The 20,175-nt window shown below is 48.9% G+C and overlaps 6 protein-coding genes across 6 annotated transcripts; 3 read left to right on the forward strand and 3 right to left on the reverse strand. All coding sequences in view use genetic code 12, as the record gives it.

Moving 5' to 3' along the window:
- Positions 1–1,296: 1,296 nt before the first annotated feature.
- On the reverse strand, positions 1,297–2,496 carry DIURU_003366 (uncharacterized protein; the record flags this gene model as incomplete). Its single annotated transcript, XM_034156120.1, has 1 exon — positions 1,297–2,496. The coding sequence occupies one exon, from the start codon at positions 2,494–2,496 to the stop codon at positions 1,297–1,299; it is 1,200 nt and encodes a 399-aa protein (XP_034011619.1).
- Positions 2,497–2,603: 107 nt separating this feature from the next.
- DIURU_003367 (uncharacterized protein) lies at positions 2,604–3,341 on the reverse strand (the record flags this gene model as incomplete). Its single annotated transcript, XM_034156121.1, has 1 exon — positions 2,604–3,341. One exon carries the CDS (start codon positions 3,339–3,341, stop codon positions 2,604–2,606), a length of 738 nt encoding a protein of 245 aa, XP_034011620.1.
- A 1,233-nt stretch (positions 3,342–4,574) lies between these two features.
- On the forward strand, positions 4,575–8,789 carry DIURU_003368 (uncharacterized protein; the record flags this gene model as incomplete). Its single annotated transcript, XM_034156122.1, has 1 exon — positions 4,575–8,789. One exon carries the CDS (start codon positions 4,575–4,577, stop codon positions 8,787–8,789), a length of 4,215 nt encoding a protein of 1,404 aa, XP_034011621.1.
- Positions 8,790–11,368: 2,579 nt separating this feature from the next.
- CMK2 (calmodulin-dependent protein kinase) lies at positions 11,369–12,724 on the forward strand (the record flags this gene model as incomplete). Its single annotated transcript, XM_034156123.1, has 1 exon — positions 11,369–12,724. One exon carries the CDS (start codon positions 11,369–11,371, stop codon positions 12,722–12,724), a length of 1,356 nt encoding a protein of 451 aa, XP_034011622.1.
- A 151-nt stretch (positions 12,725–12,875) lies between these two features.
- On the reverse strand, positions 12,876–17,180 carry DIURU_003370 (uncharacterized protein; the record flags this gene model as incomplete). Its single annotated transcript, XM_034156125.1, has 1 exon — positions 12,876–17,180. One exon carries the CDS (start codon positions 17,178–17,180, stop codon positions 12,876–12,878), a length of 4,305 nt encoding a protein of 1,434 aa, XP_034011623.1.
- A 749-nt stretch (positions 17,181–17,929) lies between these two features.
- On the forward strand, positions 17,930–20,173 carry SET2 (histone methyltransferase; the record flags this gene model as incomplete). Its single annotated transcript, XM_034156126.1, has 1 exon — positions 17,930–20,173. The coding sequence occupies one exon, from the start codon at positions 17,930–17,932 to the stop codon at positions 20,171–20,173; it is 2,244 nt and encodes a 747-aa protein (XP_034011624.1).
- Positions 20,174–20,175: the final 2 nt, after the last annotated feature.

Here is a 20,175-nt window from a genome sequence, read left to right on the forward strand (position 1 = left end):
GGCCTTCCCTTCTAGGCAATGGCCCCGGCACCACCACCATCTGGGTTAAGGTTTTCCATTCCGATCCCCACGGGCCGCCGATCGGGGGCTAAATCGGTTTACGGGTAACCTGAAGGAACGCTTCGGCGAAGGCGGACCCGACTCGCTCGGGTCTAGGCCTACAGCGTTTAGTTAGCACTAGTGCCGCTAAACACGCTAGCTAACGATTACACATGTACCCGGGGTCGCCTGAGGCAGACCACAGGTGGTAAAAAAAATTGGAGCGGGCATAGTGTCGGCAGCACTCGTTTCCAAGTACAAGCAATGTTTTGTGGCGGGACTATGCCCGACACCCGGCAATGAGCGAAAAAGCCAGATAATACGTGCATGGCGGGAGGAACTTACCCCACATCCGGGGTGTGGGTCGAAGGTTGGCGACTGCCCCGTTGTGCAGTGGTGCAGACTCACACCACCCCTAGCAGACGGTGGTGGTGTGCACTTCGGTGCGTATACGGTGCCCTCTGCCAACAATAGCGTGGGGTAAGCCTCTGCGTATGGGTCCTGCACCTGGCCCCGCTTATGCACGGCCCTAAAAATTGGAGATAGCCTAGGATATACGAGCACCTGAATTTTTAGGCAACGGTACGTTCAGGTACACAAACTGTGGTAACTGAAAAAAGTGATCCCGGAGAGGTGTGTCGAACCCGCAAGGACAGCGACGGATTCCAGCTATGGTGTGGGGGCAGGGTCTACCGTGACTGGACCGCTGACGGCCAATGTTTTGATTCGTGGTGCTGTTTAAGGTTAAGGCCTGGCCCGAGGCAAATGGGGCTTATGACCCGGCGCCCCCTCCCCCCCTTGGGGTCACTCTAATTTTTACCGCCTAAACGCGCCCCTGATTTTGCCCTTTGACAAAAACCGTTAATATGTGTTGTTTGTCCGAAAGTCACATGGTTTCCCCGCTTTTTCAACCCCACAAGTCTCGGTGCGCCGCGGGTCGCAACAATAACCGTTATGACTCAATTAAGGCCCGACAAGCGTTTTGTGTCACCTGGATCCGGACCCTCGGCCACCCACGCTAGCGGTAGCATATGCGTCGTTAGTGGAATGATAGTCCTTTCTAGTCGATTGTCTCGTCATGTGCGACACGTACGATTTTTCTTCGCAGCCTCTTTTTTCTCGGAAAATTATATTATTCCAGCAAATCGAGCCGCAAACATCCTATGCCTTATTCAGGCCAAAACTCCTTACTTAACTGAAGTCATGAATAATGACGATTGGGTTACAGTAAATTTTAGTGTTTCCAGTGTATTTTCGCTATACCTTAAGTTCAATGACCTTATGAGTCTTTCTCGCCTCTTCAACCGTGAACTTGCGGTTGACCTGGTGCCAGCGTTCGTGGAGTCTCCCGTACACCACCACCAAGTTGGGCTCGTCGCCCTCGGAGTCGTTGACCTCCGTTTGGCCAAAGAGACGCCCCTTTTCGTTCTGCCACTGGCCACAGGTGATGGGGACCCACTCGTCGGGCGTCTTGTGGCCCAAACGGTCCAACTTGGGCAGGTTCAATTGTTCGGGATCAAGCTGGGCCAGCCGTCTCGGCTGACTGAAATAAATAAGGACAAGCCGTTCGTAGGCGGCTTGGTCAGCGGGAGGAGCAATCACGCGGTGGATCGACGACTTGAAATAGCCACCAGTTAAAAACTCCATCGCATCACCGATATTAACAATGAGGGCCCCGGGGACGTGGCCAACGTAGAACCACTTGCCGGTGAAGTAGTCTCTAATTTGAAGCAGGAGAATCGGCTGCGACGTGATGAACGTGAACCCGCCCAGGTCCAGGTGGCCCCGCAACCACTTGCCGTCGTTCTTTTGGTCGACCTCTTGCGGCTGCTTGTGATACAACATGAATCTCCCCGTGCCGTGGCCCAGGTTCTCGGCGTCCTTGTCGACCACTTTGTACAAGGTGTCATAAGTGGTCCCCTCGGGGATCTCCAACACGATATCGGTCAAGTCACAGAGTCTCTGGAGAATCGAGGTGTGGACATGGCGGTAGTAGTTGCCAATACGCTCCAAATGGGGCCGCGCCGGAGGCGGGTACTTTTCAGGAATAGCTCCGAAGTCCGAGTACACAATATTGTTGAAATTGTAGTGGACAATGGCGTCTCGGGTGCCGTGCTGCATCAGCCAGTAGCCTCGAGGCTTGTAACCCTGGCCCACTTCAGCCCCAGGCAGGATATCGCGGTTCTCGGCGTCCGAGGTCCAGGCTCCGGCTAAGTACGGTTCTTGAAGCTCGTGAGGGTACAGACACACTTCGCGGGCCACGCCTCTCACCTTCTCAGTCTCGTCGATGGAGATGCCGTGGTTGACGATCAGCACGAATCCCAACGTGCTGAACGCCTCTTCCAACTTGTTAGCGAGCTGCTGGCGGCCCTCGGCGGTCTCGGTGAGCAGAAAGTCGAGCAAGGGCAATTGGATGATATCGCTGGGGTCGACAAGTTTCAGGTCGGGGATGGCCATCTGGTTCGGTTGGTGTGGATAGATCTACAGAGATCGGAGTTACTTATTTAAATTGTCCTTAGGTAATTAGGGGGCCGCAGGACGCCACACTAGTGACGCCACACCCATCACACCTCTTCCGGGCCGGTGGCCCCGGTCTGGTGCACCGCCAGCTTGTGCTGTTCCTTGTGGAACAAGTCCATGACGGCACTGATGCCGCCCTTATTGCCGATACTGCGGTTATTTTGGTTATCGGCGGTCGTTTCGCTGTGATCTGACGACGCCAAGTTCTGGTGGTACTCGGAGTCGCCGTCGGCCTTAAACGCCGAGTGTGGCAACTCGCCGTCCTTGGCAAAGTGGTACTGCTCTTTATTCAGCTTCTTCTCCTTGTCGAGCACGTGTTGGGGGGCAGTTTTCAATCCGCGGATATCCTTGGCCTCAACATGGGTCGCCTCGGGATTGGTGCCCCGGGGGTCTCCCTGGGTGTCCTTGGGCAAGTAGAAGTGGCCAGCACCTTCCGCCTGCTCCAGCTCCGGAAGCCAGGGGTTGTCGTTGTCGACTTCCCGATTGGCAAAGCTCACCGTGTTGTCGGTGGGGTCCTTGGCGTTGGCGTAGTCACCGATATCGGTGTGGATCGGCTCCGTAGACACATTGGGTGGGACAAACGTGCGGTGGCCCTGGGAGCTGGGGGGAAGGTCGTCGATGGACACGTTGGCCTCAGCCGCGGTCACGGGGCCTTTCCCGGGCAAAATGCCCGCCCCCTTCTCGCTCGACTCCAGGTCCTTGTGGTCTTTGTGGTGGTGTCCCAGGCGGTCGTGGTCATCGTCTTTGTGGAACGGCTTCGCCAATTTGTCACGTAAGCCCATGGCGCCTTAGTGTGTCGCTGGTGGAGATTGTGTTGGTGAGACAATTACACAAATACGTCATAGCAACCGATCCCAGCCGTGTGCTCCCAATTACGTGTGGGCGTGGGAAAATGGAATTATCACATGATTATGGCACGGATCATCGGACCGTGATTTAACTCTCGGTTAATTGGGGGTGCCTCGTGGCGATTTTTATTCAAGCTTCGCTTATATCGGGGTCGCAAGCGATTCTGCGGGGGCGGGGCCAAACTCCGGGAATTTCCAAGCGCTGGTGTGGCTTCATGAGGAAAATCGTGAGGGCGATGATGAAATGTCTCATGGGCCTCGGGTCGGCGTTAAGGGAGAATAATGGCTACATTGGCCGTGCTTTGTGTCTCACTTGTTCGCTACTAAAATAACGGCCATTATGCTGTCTAACTGATAGCGAGACAAACTCATTGTGTGCCATTGCTGAGGGCTTTGTTGGCAGGGAGCCAGCTCGGAGGTTTTCCTATTCGGGTAGAATTTTCGCGCTTAGTCATCCGCTCATATAGCGAATTTCTCCATCCACCACACCCTCATGGGGTTTCTTAGGGAGCCCTAAGCGTATTTGTAGACAGTTAGTGGCATCACCCGTATTTTCTGGGAACGGCTGAGGATTAGCATTGTCAAGGCCGTCATTTGCTATTGATGCACTCTATTAAACTTGAGCACGGCTACTGATTTGTGAGTCAACGGCTATTGTTTCGGGGCTTTCCCAAAATGGCATAGCAATAGCGCTGACTAAGCTCACAGCAGGCGGCAACTACGACGACGATCCTTATTCCTTAGCCATTAACGCCGTTCTTAGACCCAAATACGCCAAGTAAATCCTTCCAATTCATAGTACAATCCCTCTCAGTCGGACGAAGCGTACAATGCCTCCCCCCTCACTAGGTGACTCTCCCCCGCCTGCTGAGGTCCATCACCAGCGATTATATTCACACGCGCACTGTCTCAGTGCCACTGATATGTATGGCCAAAAAGCGCATCGCCTGTGCGGCTGTCTTAAGATTTAAAGAGTGTAACGTTGCCCGGTTACTTTTGCCACCCCCGTATTAGTGCCGACCTCCCCTTTGACCTCGGGTTTATTCGCCACTGGAAGCACTCCCCGTCCCTTTACTCATACCCATTTGTTACCCGGACAGCGCTTTAACCAGATCCACACCCCGAGAACTTCCAACACACAACCTCATCAAGACATCGATCTGAACGATGGCTGATCTAGAGCAGTTCAACGAGGTGATCCCTCAGAAGCGGCTTCTATCGCCGTTCATGCTGCGGAAGATTCCGCCGGTGCCCGACCATGAGAACCGCCAGGTCTACCCCGAACGCACCGCCAACTGGCTCTCCCACGTTTTCTTCTGGTGGCTCTCCCCCGTCATGAAGCGGGGCTACAAGCGAACGTTAGTCCCCGACGACTTGTTTGCCCTCCCCGACTACATGAAGGTCGAGCATATGACCAAGAAGTTCTACGACATCTTCTACCAAGACTACGAAAACGCCAAGCGGAAGCATGTGGCCAAAAAGCTCAAGGAAAACCCCCACATGTCCGAGGAGGAGGCCGAGAAGGACTTCACCGCCCCCAAGTTTCTCACGATGTTCGCCGTGATCAAGACGTTCAAGTGGCAATACTTCTTCTCGTGCTTGTCGCTTGCTCTTGCCCAGGGTGGGTTCACCACCAACCCGCTTCTTTCGAAAAAGCTTATCCAGTACGTCGAACACAAAGCCGTCGGCATGGACTCCGGTGTCGGTAAAGGTATCGGTTACGCGTTTGGGCTGGCGGCGATGGTGCTTGTCAACGGTATCTTCATCAACCACTTCTTCTACCGACTGATGCTTACCGGGGCCGAGGCCAAGGCCGTCCTCACTAAGGCTCTCCTCGAAAAGCTGTACAAGTTGCTGGCGTTCTCGAAGCACAAGTACCCCCCGGGTAAAATCACCCTGATGATGGGCACCGACTTGGCCCGTATCGACTTTGCCCTTGGTCTCCAGCCGTACTTGATCATTTTCCCCATCCCCCTTGGCGTGGCCATTGCCATCCTTATCGTCAATATCGGTCCCGTCGCCTTGATTGGGGTGGCGTTGTTGTTCGTGTTCATCGTCGCCATCTCGTTCCTGACGAAGAAGTTGTTCCAGTTCCGTCGCAAGGCCACCGTGTTCACCGATCTGCGGGTCAACTACATCAAGGAAGCCCTCAACAACTTAAAGGTCATCAAGTTCTATTCGTGGGAGCCGCCCTACCACGACAATATCCTGGATATCCGCCGCTCGGAGATGAAAATCGTCAAGCGCATGCAAATGTTGCGTAACATCGTGTTGGCCGTGGCTACCGTGTTGACGTTGTTCGCCCTGATGGTGACGTTCCTCGTGTTGTACGGTGTTAACAAGAAGAAGAACCGCGACCCGGCGCTGATCTTCTCGTCGGTGTCGTTATTCAACGTCTTGGCCCAGCAGGTGATCATGATGCCAATGGCGCTCGCCCTGGGTGCCGATGCGATGTTGGGTATGCTGCGTGTCGGCCTGTTCCTCGTCGCTGAAGAGACTGACTCCGAAGCCAGCAGAATCCAAGCCGACGAAGAGACCGCTGCCATCATGGCCGCCGACAGCGACGCTATCCGTGTTGACAACGCCCTGTTTGTGTGGGAACTGTTTGAGGACGAAGACTCTCCTGCCAAGTCCGAAAAGGCCGAAGTCGAACAAGTCAAGCTGGTGTCTCTGCTGCACCTGCTGCTGGTGGACACCAAACGCGAAGAACAGGTCAACGAGAAGCTTGAGGAAATGGCTAAGTTCACCGGTTTGCACGACATCGACTTGACCATCCGCAAGGGTGAGTTTATTGTGATTACTGGTGTTATTGGTCTGGGTAAATCGTCGTTGTTGGCAGCGTTGCTGGGGTTCATGAAGCGTGTCTCGGGTCTGGTGGCGGTGAACGGAAGCTTGTTGTTGTGTGGCTACCCTTGGGTTCAAAACGCCACTGTCAAGGAGAACATTTTGTTTGGCTCGCCTTTTGACCAAAAGCGCTACGATGATGTCATCTACGCCTGTCTGTTGGAGCTGGATCTCGAAATCTTGCCCGGTGGTGATCTTGCCGAAATTGGTGAAAGAGGTATCACGCTTTCAGGTGGTCAAAAGGCTCGTATCAACTTGGCCAGAGCCGTCTACGCCGACCGTGATATCATTCTCATGGACGATGTGCTTTCTGCCGTCGACGCCAGAGTTGGTAAGCACATCATGAACGAATGCTTCATGGGGCTTTTGAAGGATAAGACTAGAGTTTTGGCCACCCACCAGTTGCTGCTTATTGGCACCGCCGACCGGGTGGTTTTCTTGAACGCTGACGGTACGTGTGACATTGGCACCTTCCAGCAATTATCGGAAAACAACCCCGACTTCCAGAACTTGATGACCTTCTCTCTGGACCAAGCCAAGAAGGAAGAGGACGAAGCCGAGATTGAACTGATCCACCTGGAGGTTGTCGAGAAGGAAACTGAGTTGATTCAACGCCAAGTGCTGAAGCTTCTGGCTGAAGATGAGGATGTGGAAGCTGTTCGCCATGACTTGACCAAGCTGAGAGGCATGGACGGTAAGATTATTGCCGATGAGGAAAAGGCGATCAATGCCATTTCGTGGCGCGTGTACTGGATGTACTTCAAGCTGGGCTCGGGTAGGTTGCCTCCCGCTTTATTCTTGCCGCTCTTGATCTTGATCTGTACGCTTGCGACATTCTGCCAGCTCTTCACCAACGTCTGGCTTTCTTTCTGGACCGAACACAAGTTCCGCCGATCTGATGGGTTCTACATTGGGATTTACGTGATGTTCACCTGCATGGCCTTTATTACCCTTATTATCGAATACCTTTTGCTCGTTCACCTCACTAACACGGCTGCTACCACTCTTAACGTCAAAGCTGTCAAGCGGGTGTTGCATGCGCCAATGGCGTATATGGACGTCACGCCTATGGGGAGAATTCTTAATCGATTTACTAAAGACACAGATGTTCTCGATAACGAAGTCGGTGATCAGCTCCGTTTCTTTATCTTTGTCTTGTCGCAAATTATCGGTGTGCTTATCTTGTGTATTTGTTACTTGCCCTGGTTTGCCATCGCCATTCCCTTCTTGGCCATCCTCTTCGTCCTGATTCTGAACTACTACCAGGCGCTGGCCCGTGAAATCAAGCGTTTGGAAGCCGTTCAACGGTCTTTCGTTTACAACAACTTCAACGAAACCCTCAGTGGCATGGCTACCATTAAGGCCTACGATGCTGGTGGGCGGTTTATGGAGCAACTGGATCACTATATCGACCGCATGAACGAGGCCTACTACGTCACGATTGCTAACCAACGGTGGTTGGCACTTCAGATGGATTTTGTTGCCGTTGGTGTTGCTCTTTTGGTGGCTCTTCTCTCCGTGTTCCGCGTCTTCAACATTCTGGCTGCTTCCGTGGGGCTTTTGGTGTCTTACGTGTTCCAGATTGCGGGTCAGTTGCTGATGTTGATTCGTACCTATACTCAAGTCGAAAACGAAATGAACTCCGCAGAAAGATTGTATCAGTACGCTTGCAACTTGCCCGAGGAAGCGCCCTACGTGATTACTGAGACGACTCCGCCTCCGGAATGGCCTGCTCACGGTCAAATTACTTTTGACAACGCGCTGTTGGCGTACCGTCCCGGTCTTCCTCTTGTTCTCAAGAACTTGTCGTTCGATGTCAAGCCACATGAAAAGATTGGTATCTGTGGTCGTACCGGTGCTGGTAAGTCCTCGATCATGACAGCTTTGTACCGTCTTCAAGAGCTTTCTCTGGGTAAGATTGAAATTGATGGAATTGATATCTCGACGTTGGGGCTTCAAGCATTGCGGTCTAAGCTCCTGATCATTCCGCAAGACCCTGTGCTTTTCAGAGGTACCGTCCGCTACAACTTAGATCCCTTTAACCAACACTCCAACGAAAAGTTGTGGGATGCTTTACGCCGGACGGGGCTCATCGAGCAAGGCAAGCTTGCTCAAGTCATGGCACAAACCCGCCAGGCGGGTGCTGATATTCACAAATTTCACTTGGACCAACCTGTCGAAGATGATGGTGCTAACTTCTCATTGGGTGAGCGTCAACTTATCGCGTTTGCTAGAGCGCTTGTGCGGGATCTGACGATTCTTATTTTGGATGAGGCGACGTCACTGGTTGATTACGAAACCGACTCCAAGATTCAACTGACCATTATCCGGGAATTTGCTCAATGCACCATTTTGTGTATCGCTCACCGTCTTAAGACCATCTTGAATTACGACAGAATTCTCGTCCTAGACCGCGGGGAAATTGCCGAGTTCGACACCCCTTACAACTTGTTCCGTAAGGATGGCCTGATTTTCCAACAAATGTGCCAGAGATCTAATATTACTGAGGCCGACTTCAGCGCAACCCGAAACTTCTAATCTGACTTTAATATACACAATAAGTATCACATATTTTTTCGACGCTTATTTTCCATGCAGCTCACCCTCATCATTATCATCGTCGTTTCAAGACTTATATCTGGTCCACACACTGCCGGTTCGCCGAATTATGAGGCCGTTAATGATCGCTGGTACCTTCACTATTGCAGATTCAGAGCTCTGGTGTCACTCGGCCGTTTGCTGTCAACTTTAAAAGTACTTTCGAAAAGTTGATATCTAGTATATGCCATCATTTTCACTTAACCCTCAATGCGCTGTCGAAAGTTTATGTGTTATCATCGCCCATTTCTTCACGGGCTCTTGGGATCTCCTCTCATCGAAGTAATTCCCGCGGTGCAGTCCCGGCTCACGGTTCATAAACACAACCGGAGATCCATTATATCTAGATCTTTGCGTGGTTCACGTCGACATCGAATTGCAAAGGTTCATACCCGTTTGTTGCAGGCAAACTACTGGAGTATGTATATGCCTGAAAGCAACTATCGCCGTCACGGCACATTCTCCGCAAGTTTATTCCTAATCTCAACACATCACAACTTGATAATAATCAAATCGCACAAGTAAGCATCCGACAAACCCGTTCATAACACCAAAGACTTTCTTCCAATCGATGATTTGTCCTTGTAGTCATATGCAGCTGGGAAAAATATTATAGAACACTCAATGTTCCGATATGCACGAGAAACTCTTCTGGGAGTTACAGTTGATCTGTCAAACCTACTGTAACTGCAACAATGGACGAACTGTTACATAACCATGTTTGAACCCCCATTCTTGTCCAGAATATGCTTCTTCCTTTATCAAAGAATTGCTTCATACCAAGTTCTCGTATGGAAGACCTCGAGTGTTCCATGGACCCTTCACGCGTAGTAATAATAATTTACATGTTACATATACATATCCATAATTTTCAGTCTGCACTACGTTACAATTCCATATGCTATGTAAACTTTCGCAAGAGCACAGTAGGCAAGGGAGATAAGGATCAAAAGAGGGATTTTCCGGGAAAGAAGATTCGTGCACTTGAGTCTGTTGACATTCAACGGGCAGTCACATTTATTCGATGCAAGAGAGCGCGTTGTGAGTTCATGCCAAAGGCCATCGAATATCTCTTCGACAAGACACAATAGTAGGGGGCATTTTACTTTTGCCGCTCAGTGTACTAGTTTGATTTGGAGAAATACAGAATAGACCAACGAAGTCGCAGCTTAGACTCAAGCTAATCGGACCACGATGTACTCAGAGCTAATTTAGAGTATTGTGTGGCTACCACTAAAACGTAGTCGTTGGCTAGCGTTTCAATTAGTCTCTAGCTATCGGACATTGCGCAATGCCATGTAAACTGCATCGGATGGAAGTGTTGCGGAAGATACCTGGATCGCTTGCCACGAAAACGCCGTGTAAATTTTTAGGCAGATCTCTACAGCCTCTTATGCGATGTGTGCCACAGAAGCCTAAATCGGAAGGAGTTGATGCGGAGTTAGTTTCGGTTCAGGTTGTCTGAGGGGATCGAGCAATACTCGTATGAGAGAAGCGCTATGCTTGATTATTACGATATAATCCACTAGGTTTATTCCGATAGCAAAACAATAGCTGCAAGTTGGGAACATACATCGCTCGATGTGCATTTACGGACATTTTCGACACGCCTGAGAAAATGCAAATCTAACAGGCACGCAGTGATGGCGAAAATTTCTGTCGTTCCACGCAGACTCGTTTATCTAATGACGCCGAAGCTCTTAAAATGCATGACAAGTGTACAAGCAGTCAAGAACAAAATTAGAACTGATCGAGCTTCCCAAGTGGTGTTTATTTGATAATGTACAAATGCATAAGCTGTGTAACTTTACATCCTAAAATCTCAGATTGCCAAGGACGACTTTGCAGAGCTGTAACATTAACGCAACCCGTCTCGCTTATGTACCTACCACCGAGCCTTAAACTTTGATTAGGACCGTGGCGGAAAACATCCTGTTTGAGGTCAATAACCCCCCTATATCAAAAGGCTTCTCATTTCTAACTTTGATGGTGAATCCAGTTTTAGAATTTTGGTTTTGAGCCATTTAGTTGCAGTGATTTCCCCCCACGAAGACGCCCACTTTTTGAAAGGGGGCCCCTCCAGACGTATACCTGCCTCATACTCGCCATGATACATACGTACGCGTGAAGTTGAACTGAACGGTCATGTGGCGTTGTAAACGTGCTTGTCGCTTAGCATTGCGGCTATATTAATCACTGAGGCATTTCCTCGTTAAAGCCCTCCATCGTACGTGACTCTCTATTCACCATTATGAAAATAAAGTGCGTTTGCGGTTGACAACGAGCTATTTCGCTCATATGATTTGCCAAACCACACGCAACTTGACTAAATTGCTGAGTTAACGCATCGGGGCTGCCCAAACTTGTCAATGTATAATTGGAGCAGTTTTCTCAGCATTACGCATAAATTGGTCAACTACTGAGACTCATGGGCTGTGCACTACCACAGCCTCGCTGAGGGGACACGAGTGCGTGAGTGCGTGAACCCCGAGCGCTCAACTCACGCAATTGAATCGCCAATGAGTGAACGGAAATCCCTTCTGAAGTTTTTCAACAAGTTGAGCGGGCAACCCGAGCTGTATGCTAAGAAGCAGCAGTACACGTTTGGCCGCACGCTTGGTGCGGGGCTGTTCGGTATCGTACGGTACGCTCGGGACAACGAGACCAATGAAGAGGTGGCGGTCAAAATCATCTTGAAAAAGGCTTTGAAGGGCAATGAATCCATGGTTCTCGACGAAATGAAGTTGTTGGAGCAATTACACCACCCTAACATTGTCGGGTTCCGCAATTGGTTCGAACTGAAGGACAAGTACTACCTTGTGACCCAATTGGCTACCGGAGGCGAATTGTTCGACCGGATTGTTGCCCGGGGACGTTTTACCGAGAAGGACGCCCTGTTGGTGATTGTGCAGGTTTTGGAAGCTTTGAAATATTTGCACCACAGAGACATTGTTCACCGCGATATTAAACCGGAAAATATTCTCTACCTTACTCCTGATGAGGATGCCAATGTGGTTTTGGCTGACTTTGGGATTGCCAAGCAATTGAAAGACCCCAAGGATATGCTTTTCACGTCGGCTGGCCTGTTTGGTTATGCTGCCCCTGAAGTCATCATGGGCACGGGCCACGGTAAGCCGTGCGATGTTTGGCTGTTGGGTGTGATTTGCTACTCATTGCTTTGCGGTTACTCGCCGTTCCGTTCGGAGAATGTGAATGACTTTATCAATGAAGTTAAGCACAACAACGCGGTTATCTTCCACGCCGACTATTGGAGGGATGTCCTGAAGGATGCCCGCAGATTCATCATCAAGGCATTGCAGTTCGATCCTACTAAGCGCCCTACCGTGGATGAATTATTGCAAGACCCGTGGTTGGTGCTGGTTGCCAGTAAGCATACCGAAACTGACTTGTTGCCCAACCTCAAGGAAGGTTTCGATGCAAAGGCTAAATTTAGACATGCGATTGAGATCGTCAAGCTTAACAACCGTATCAAGAAACTCAAAGAATTGCAAGGTGACGATGGTGATGATGATCCTTCTGAAATTGACCACTTTGACGCTCATGGATCTATTGTTCAACATAATGACGACGCTTCCTTCCAACAAAGTCTTCAAAACCAACACGCGCCTCTGTGGGACAGCTTCAGCGACGCCGTCAGTCTGTTATCTCTCAAGGATATCGACCTGCAAGCGAGTTTGTCATCGTTAAAGCTGCCTTATGCCAAAAAGAAGAAGGGGGCCGCTGGCGACGCTTTTGCCCAGTTGGTGCAAGCTGCCAGTTCAAATCGTGATCGAGTATTATCTTATCAAAATGAAACGCAAGCGGAGGAGACCAAAAAAACCGCCGATGCTACGGACTCGGCAAAGACGACCTAATGTTACGAACTTGTTTACGATAATCAAAGACAAATTATGAAAGCATTTGCAAACGGTATGTATTTATCATAAGTGTCATCAAAAATTGTAGAAGATTCCATTGATCTTCCAATGCAATAGATTTTTGTGGGTGTTCAAGCTACACCGGTGATCAAAATGGTTTGTCTCTATTGTTCCGGTGCATGCGAGGCCACTTCTTAACTCTGAAAATCCAATAGAGTCCTAGGGCCAACAATAAATTAAAGCTTGAATAGGCGGCAAAGAACCCAACATTGCGACCAACATTATTGTAACTCACCCCAACCGTACTCAAAAATTCATCAGCTTTGGTAAACAAACAATACGCACATTGAGTTGTGCTATTCGGATCCTCAACGTAACCCCCGTTAGCTTCAACGAATTGTTGCATGTAGTCTCCGCAGGTCTTCCCCTGGGGTGGATAAAAGTGGGCCATTTCATTGGCGAAGCACCTAATTGGACGATTATGCATCATCAGTGTTTGCATGTTTTCCATATAGTAAGTGTATGGATCAACCCGGTTCAAGAACTTCCAAAATCCAGGCATCATATTTCTAGCTTGTTGCACACCACAAAATGAACAAAGAATCGAATTCAAATTGTTTGCAACTGCCACAGCAATGTCAAATGTTGGTGCGTAATAGTATAGCATAAGTGAGAACAGAACAACGAAAGTCTGGAGCCACACGCCTTGTGACAAGTAAAATATGCCAGCATGGGATGCCAGCAAATCTGCTCGTGTCGGGAAGTAAATGGCAACAAACATGATCGCCGCTTGAAACCACATGAATGGTATTTCAACAAAAGCTTCCGTCAAAATCATAATCACCCAACTGTATGTTCTCAGGGGCCCATCAGAAGCTTCATAAACAGTACGTCCCTCTATTGCCTTCTGTTGAATCACTGAAAGAATAGGGGACGTGAACACCACAGTGAAAAACGAAACAAACAATCCATTTGCCACCTGCGTCTGGTTGGGTGCAGGAGACCAGTAGGTGAATCCAATAACGAGTCCCAATGATATTTGCATGAAGAATTTTGCTAGAGCATATATTGGGTCCCGCCAAAAACATCTCAACGTGCGAAGATAGACCCAGCGAAATTGTGTTAAATAGGAGGAGGCGTACTTCTTGGAGAGCTCATTCCTTTGATGATCAGATAGTTGGGGTGTGCTCAGATACTCGTTGACAATCCGGTCCCAGGCTTCCATAGCCTCTCGCCTTTCTGGCGAAGACTGCCAAACTTCATGCCAGTTGATATCCAGCTTGTGCGAAGCCTCATTCGTAACTTCCAAGATATAATCAGCTTGACTTTCATAATCCTTGCACTCACTGGCGCCGTGTCTTGCGAAATAATTGACTACTACTTGGCAATTTGGTCCCACGTCGCCAAAGTATAGCATTTTACCGCCATTTCCAAGCAATAATACTCTATCAAACATATCCAAGAGTAGTCCTGGTGGTTTGTGCACAGTGCAAAGAACCATTTGACCAGCTGAAGCTAAGTCACGAAGCATTGTAAGAATAGCAAACGACGATTGGTAATCCAATTTCGAAGTTGGCTCATCCAAAAACATAATCAATGATGGCTTTGCCACAAGTTCTATGGCTATCGCAAGTTGTTTTTGTTGCTTTATAGTAAGACCCAGGGCATTCTTTCCGATAACAGCATCAGCGTAAGCATCTATTTCCATCATTCTGATTATCTCGTCACAGTAATCTTTCTTCTCTTTCTCGCTAACCAGAGACGGACGACGAAGGCACGCACTAAGATAAAGGGTCTCTCTCACAGTGTCGGTCGCTAGAAATAAGTTCTCCTGTGAAACGTATCCTGTTTGACGGCGAAAACTCAGATCTAATGGTGCACCATTGATAAGCATCTCACCCGTCAACACCCCGACATCTCTACGGTGTGCTAAAGTTTTCAACAAAAGTGACTTACCCGAGCCTGATTCACCCATGATTGCAGTCATTTTGCCGTGTTCAATGTATCCAAACACATCATCAAGAAGTAGCTGAGTAGTCGAGTGTTTCTGGCCGTCTACCTTCTTCTTAACTTGCAAGCTGAGGTTTTTCCAAGCGAAAACATTTTCGTTTTCGAAATAAGAGAACATTTTCGTACACGAGGGAGGTGCCCAATCATCATCGAGAGTAGGCAACACATCGTCGGGTCGACATTCAATGTCCCTTGCGGTACTTTTTTCAACATACTTCAATTCCTTGGGAAGTTTCCCACGGAGATAGATCAATTTGTGATTGAGGCGGCGGATGGGAGCAACGAACTCAAGACCCATTATGTTGACGAAAAGATTGAACGAGATGTAGGCTATCATAAACCCCAAGTTACGCCAAACGTGGCTGTACAGAAAGGTGTACACCATCTTCAAGTAAACATCGCCTTGAACCATAGTTTCCCCTAACAGTGAGCCTGGAGCAGCACAACCCTGACCACCCGGAAACGTTGTTTCATACCCCGGACCGCTCGGGATAAGTCTGGGACCACCACATTCCATTCCTCTGTTATGAAATTCAGTGCTTAAAGCCAGCTCATAAGCGTAAAATGTAGGATTGACGTAGGATATCCACCTGAACCACACTGGCATATAGGGACGGGCAACAAGACTCAGTGAGTACACCAATGTTATCATTGCCAAAAACCCTGCCAAACTCTGTGTGATTAAAAGTGATCGGTTCAACGCCCCAACAGCTCGAAACAAAGTAATTGTTGAAAGTTGTGCCATGTAAACAAACAAGAACAAAATGAAAAAGGGACCGGCCTCTCGTCTCATGTCACTCAAAAAGTACAACGGGATGACGAACGTAATACAGGCGATGGCCGAAACTGGTATCAACTGCACAAACATAGCAATAGCATCCGCCAGCGAATGAGCCATACCGTATGATTTTTGTTTATCGATGACTTCTCTATTAGCAAATGAAAATCCCACGTCGGACAAGCACAGCAACGTAGTAAACAATAATGCAAAAAAAGACACACCGCCTCGAGGACTAGCAGCAGCCGCCAGCTGAGGTACGTCCCATAACATGGAGCCATTCAATACTCCCTGAATCAGACCCAATATAACGTTGATCGATTGGTACATAAAGTCACCACGAAGCCTCTGGAAGGCACGGATTATACAAAGCCACACTTGAATGGGGTAGCTTACAGTAAAATGCGAATGGAAATGGTTATGGTCGTACCGATTGTACCATTTTCCCTCCCTTGGCTGGTTTTCGAGGGGCTGGCAAAAAGAATGAAGTTCATCTTGCAATGCTTTGAATTCATCCAGGTCCTGCCACCATTTCTCCATTTCATCCGCCAGTTCGGGTATGTATCGTTTGATATCAGGGTTTTTCTTCCGACTGAGTCTTGATGTCACGGAAGTCAAAAAGTCCGAGATTTGCTGATCAGGAGCACTCACATAGCCCATACGTTCAAAGTAAGCTTTAGCCTCCGACGTGGGTCCATAGTATATCTGCCGGCCATGGTACATGACAATCACCTTGTCGTAGTGAGAGTACACGCTATTCGGAAGCAGGTTCTCCGTCACAAACGACGTCGTTCCCAAGGACGTCGTCCACTGGCGAACAGTGTCGGTGAATTCACCTAGGTATGATGCATCAAGGCCACGGGTAGCATTGTCCCAGCAGTAAAGATTGCCTCGACAAGCAAGGGCTTCTCCGACGGTGAGGCGTCGCTTCTGATATATCAGGAGTCCGGGGTGCGCGGCGTCGCCAACCCTCTGGTGGATCGCATCCGAAAGACCTAATATCTGGGCAAACATCACTGTCATCTTATTGATGTAGTCTCTTTGTAGTCTCCAACCACGGAAGAGTGCTGGTGTCTTGCAAGAAATAGCGAATTTGAGTGTCTGTTCCACCGTCAAGCTTGGGAAATGGATATCCTTGTCCAGGCAGTATATCATGTCGTGGTCGGGCAGTTTTATTGCTTGATGTTGTGTCAAGTCGCCGTATCGAAGATCGCCTTCTACTTTTGTGAATGAGTCAATGTCGTTAGCTGCTATCGCTTTGAGAAGCAGAGTGCAACCGGAACCCGGTCGACCAAGCACAAGCACCATCTCATTTGGGTGGGCGATGAAATCGATCCGATACAAAACACGATACCATGGCGACTTGAGTTCTTGAAGAAACTGAGTCAACGTGAGTGGGAAGATGAAAAGATCCGTGATTGTCAGTTTCCTCTTGAAAGGTCTCCGCTTCAACAGTAGTCGGAAGTCTCGCATGGAGACTGTAGACAGGCGGGCATTTGATCCGTACAGCTCCTTTATGACTTGCAATAGGTTGGCTAAGTCGTGGGACTTGCTATCTAAGGCGCAGAGTTTCGATCGACACTCCTTCTCCAGTTGGCGCCAATCCTCACTTGTCATGCCCGAAGCCAGCGAAGAATCTTGGCCTTGTTTGTCACTCAACGCCATCGGGTATAGGATAGCTTTAGCTGACTTGGCATTGAGGCGGTTTTGAAATCATTATAAGTTTGCTGCGCTATTAGTAAAAGACATGCATACCGATACAAAAAGGACTGAGTAGCTCCGAAACCGAAATTGTGAAAGCACACTCAGAAAACGCTGTATTCTATGAGCAAGATGGCATCTAAAATTTCTATCTCACCTACTGAAAATTAGGACCTACCGTAGCTAAATCTTCGATGAGTATCGATGTTTGTACGGCTGTGCGGTGCAACAAGTGAGGGGTGACTTGCACGGTGTCTACTAAACTTCGCAAATATGTAAAGATGGATCAACGTCCCATCATAATATGATCAAAGCATCGGATAGCTGATATATATGGATTGATAATCACATAGCCATCAAAGAATATTCTCTGAGCGACACATGCAGTTTCAACTATAATTTGCAAAACAGTCTAATAGACAAGGCAACGAGATGAATACCAAATATGGGGAGCGAGAGCTTTTCTATGTGATGCTTGTCACTGATTATGTTGAAGATGCACATTTATCTTTTTCAAATCTCACCCCCATCAAAAACTCGCATTATTTCCTAATCTTCCAAAAGTCGGCTTTGAATGTCGCTCGACGCTCTTCTCCGCGGCATCAGGTGCAAATTATAATACTAATAACGACGCGCGCGGATAATGCTACCCTTTATGCAGTACCATCACAGTTGACAAAATTATACACTTCTGACAGGACCCGTCGACAAATATGGTGGTGTCGTGGCTAGATCGTCCGGACAAGACGGAGGAGGCTAAGTCGACCTTCGAGGAGATCCCCGACTGCGTGTATGCCTCCAAGCTGTTGGGCTCCCTGGGCCAACTGGAATTCATGGCATGTGATTGTGGGGAACACTGGCTGGCCAAACTCAATAAGAACATGGCCTGTGGCGAACTGCTGGATTGTATCAACCGCGTGACCCTGGTGGAGTGTGTCAACGGGAAACTGGGCTGCGGTGACAACTGCCGCAATCAGCGTTTCCAAAACCATCAGTACGCCCCCATTCAGGTGTTCGATACCGACAACAAAGGTTACGGGGTTCGAGCCAAAGAAAGCTTGAAAAAGGGCACGTTTATTTATGAGTACATTGGCGAAGTTATCGGAGAAGAAGACTTCAGAAAACGGATGGTCGAGTATGACCAAGCCAACATGAAGCATTTCTATTTCATGATGTTGACGCTGACGGCGTTCATCGACGCCACTCGGAAGGGGGCACTTTCTCGGTTCTGCAACCACAGTTGTAACCCTAATGCGTACGTGGATAAGTGGGTGGTGGGGCGTAAGTTGAGAATGGGGATTTTTGCCAAGCGTGATATCGAAAAGGGTGAAGAAATCACTTTCGACTACAACGTCGACCGCTACGGTGCTCAAAGTCAGCCCTGTTATTGTGGCGAAGCTAACTGCATTGGGTTCATGGGGGGTAAAACTCAAACCGATGCGGCGTTGCTCTTACCTGATGGCATCGCCGAGGCGCTCGGGGTCACTTCCAAACAAGAACGCCAGTGGTTGCGTGAAAACAAGCACTTGCGTAAAGAACAACAATGGGACGACGATACTGTCAATCGTCATTTCATCGAACAAGTCGAGGTCAAACCTTTGGAAAACGACTTCGAAGTGCTGAAAGTCATGTCGGCACTCATGAAAACTACTGAAGAGCCATTAGCTCGTAAGTTGATTCAGAGGATCTATATCACCGAAGATTCCGATTTGCAAATGGCGGTGATGAGATTTCACGGGTACAAAACATTCCTGAGTATCTTGAAACAGTTTGCCGATGACCAAAACTTGGTCCACATGGTCCTCTCCATTTTATTAAAGTGGCCTCGCGTCACCAAAAATAAGATTTCATCGTCTCAGATCGAAGATGTGGTGCTGAAGTTTGCCGATACTACTTCAGACGCTGACATTCAGACGACTGCTAAGGAGTTGTTGACCGAGTGGAGTAAGCTTCAAATGGCTTACCGCATTCCCAAGTCCAAGGCAGGCTCGCTGGTAAGCTTTTTTGATCGCAATACTCGACTGCCGCTGGAAGACGTGGCTGAGAATCTGCTGGCAAGGGAAGCTCTGGACCCCCCTGCTAATGCTAATGAACCTGAAGTGGCGCTCCCCGAAAACTGGGCTGTTGCGATCGATCCCAATTCAGATAAGCGGTATTACTACAATCGTATCACGAAGGAAACCCGGTGGGATCCTCCCGAAGCCGCGCCGGCAGTACCATTGGGGCCGAAACGTTTACAAAAGAAGGAAGAACATGGGCGTCGAGAACGGGAGCAACGCCCGAAAGAGCGTGAACGTGGTCGGGAGATGAGGGACGAAGAGCGTCGTTTGCAACAAGAACGTGAGCTCAGACAAAATCAATTGCAACAGCGAGAGCAAGAGATTCGAGCCATGATCGAAAAGGCTCAAGAGGAAGCTCAACGTAAACAGGAAGAGGAGGAACAACGCAAACGAGAGAAAAGAGAGAAACTCAAGGCGAAGCTTGGTCATCACAAGCTGGATCTGCTGCTACTGACTAAAGTAGATAAGTCATCCAAACCGAAAAAGAGCAGTTCTGACAAGCTGATTTCGAAGCTGAAAAAGCCTGATCAAAAACCGAGCCTGGTTAAAAGCAAACCCTCCAGCAGCAAGACGCCGGTGCAAAAGTGGTGTTTATTACTTGCCAAATACGTCCCTAACATGATCCGAAAATTCGAAGGAGAGATCGGATATGACAACATAAAGGGTTGTAGCAGAGACCTCGTGCACATTCTTGCTGAGAAAGAAATGAAGAAAAATGAGAGTGGAGAAATTCCGAATGAGCTTGATGACAAGCGACTCAAAAAGATCAAGGTCTTTGCCCGTGAGTATATGGATCACTTCCTACAAAAGTATCGCAAAAAGCACGCTAATAAGCGTAGCAGTAACGGCGATGCTGACACCGCTGAACCCGCAACCAAGCGGGTGCGGACCGAATGAAA

This window comes from Diutina rugosa (genome assembly GCF_008704595.1).
Source record: "Diutina rugosa strain CBS 613 chromosome Unknown scaffold1_size794362, whole genome shotgun sequence".
Lineage (NCBI taxonomy): Eukaryota > Fungi > Ascomycota > Pichiomycetes > Serinales > Debaryomycetaceae > Diutina > Diutina rugosa.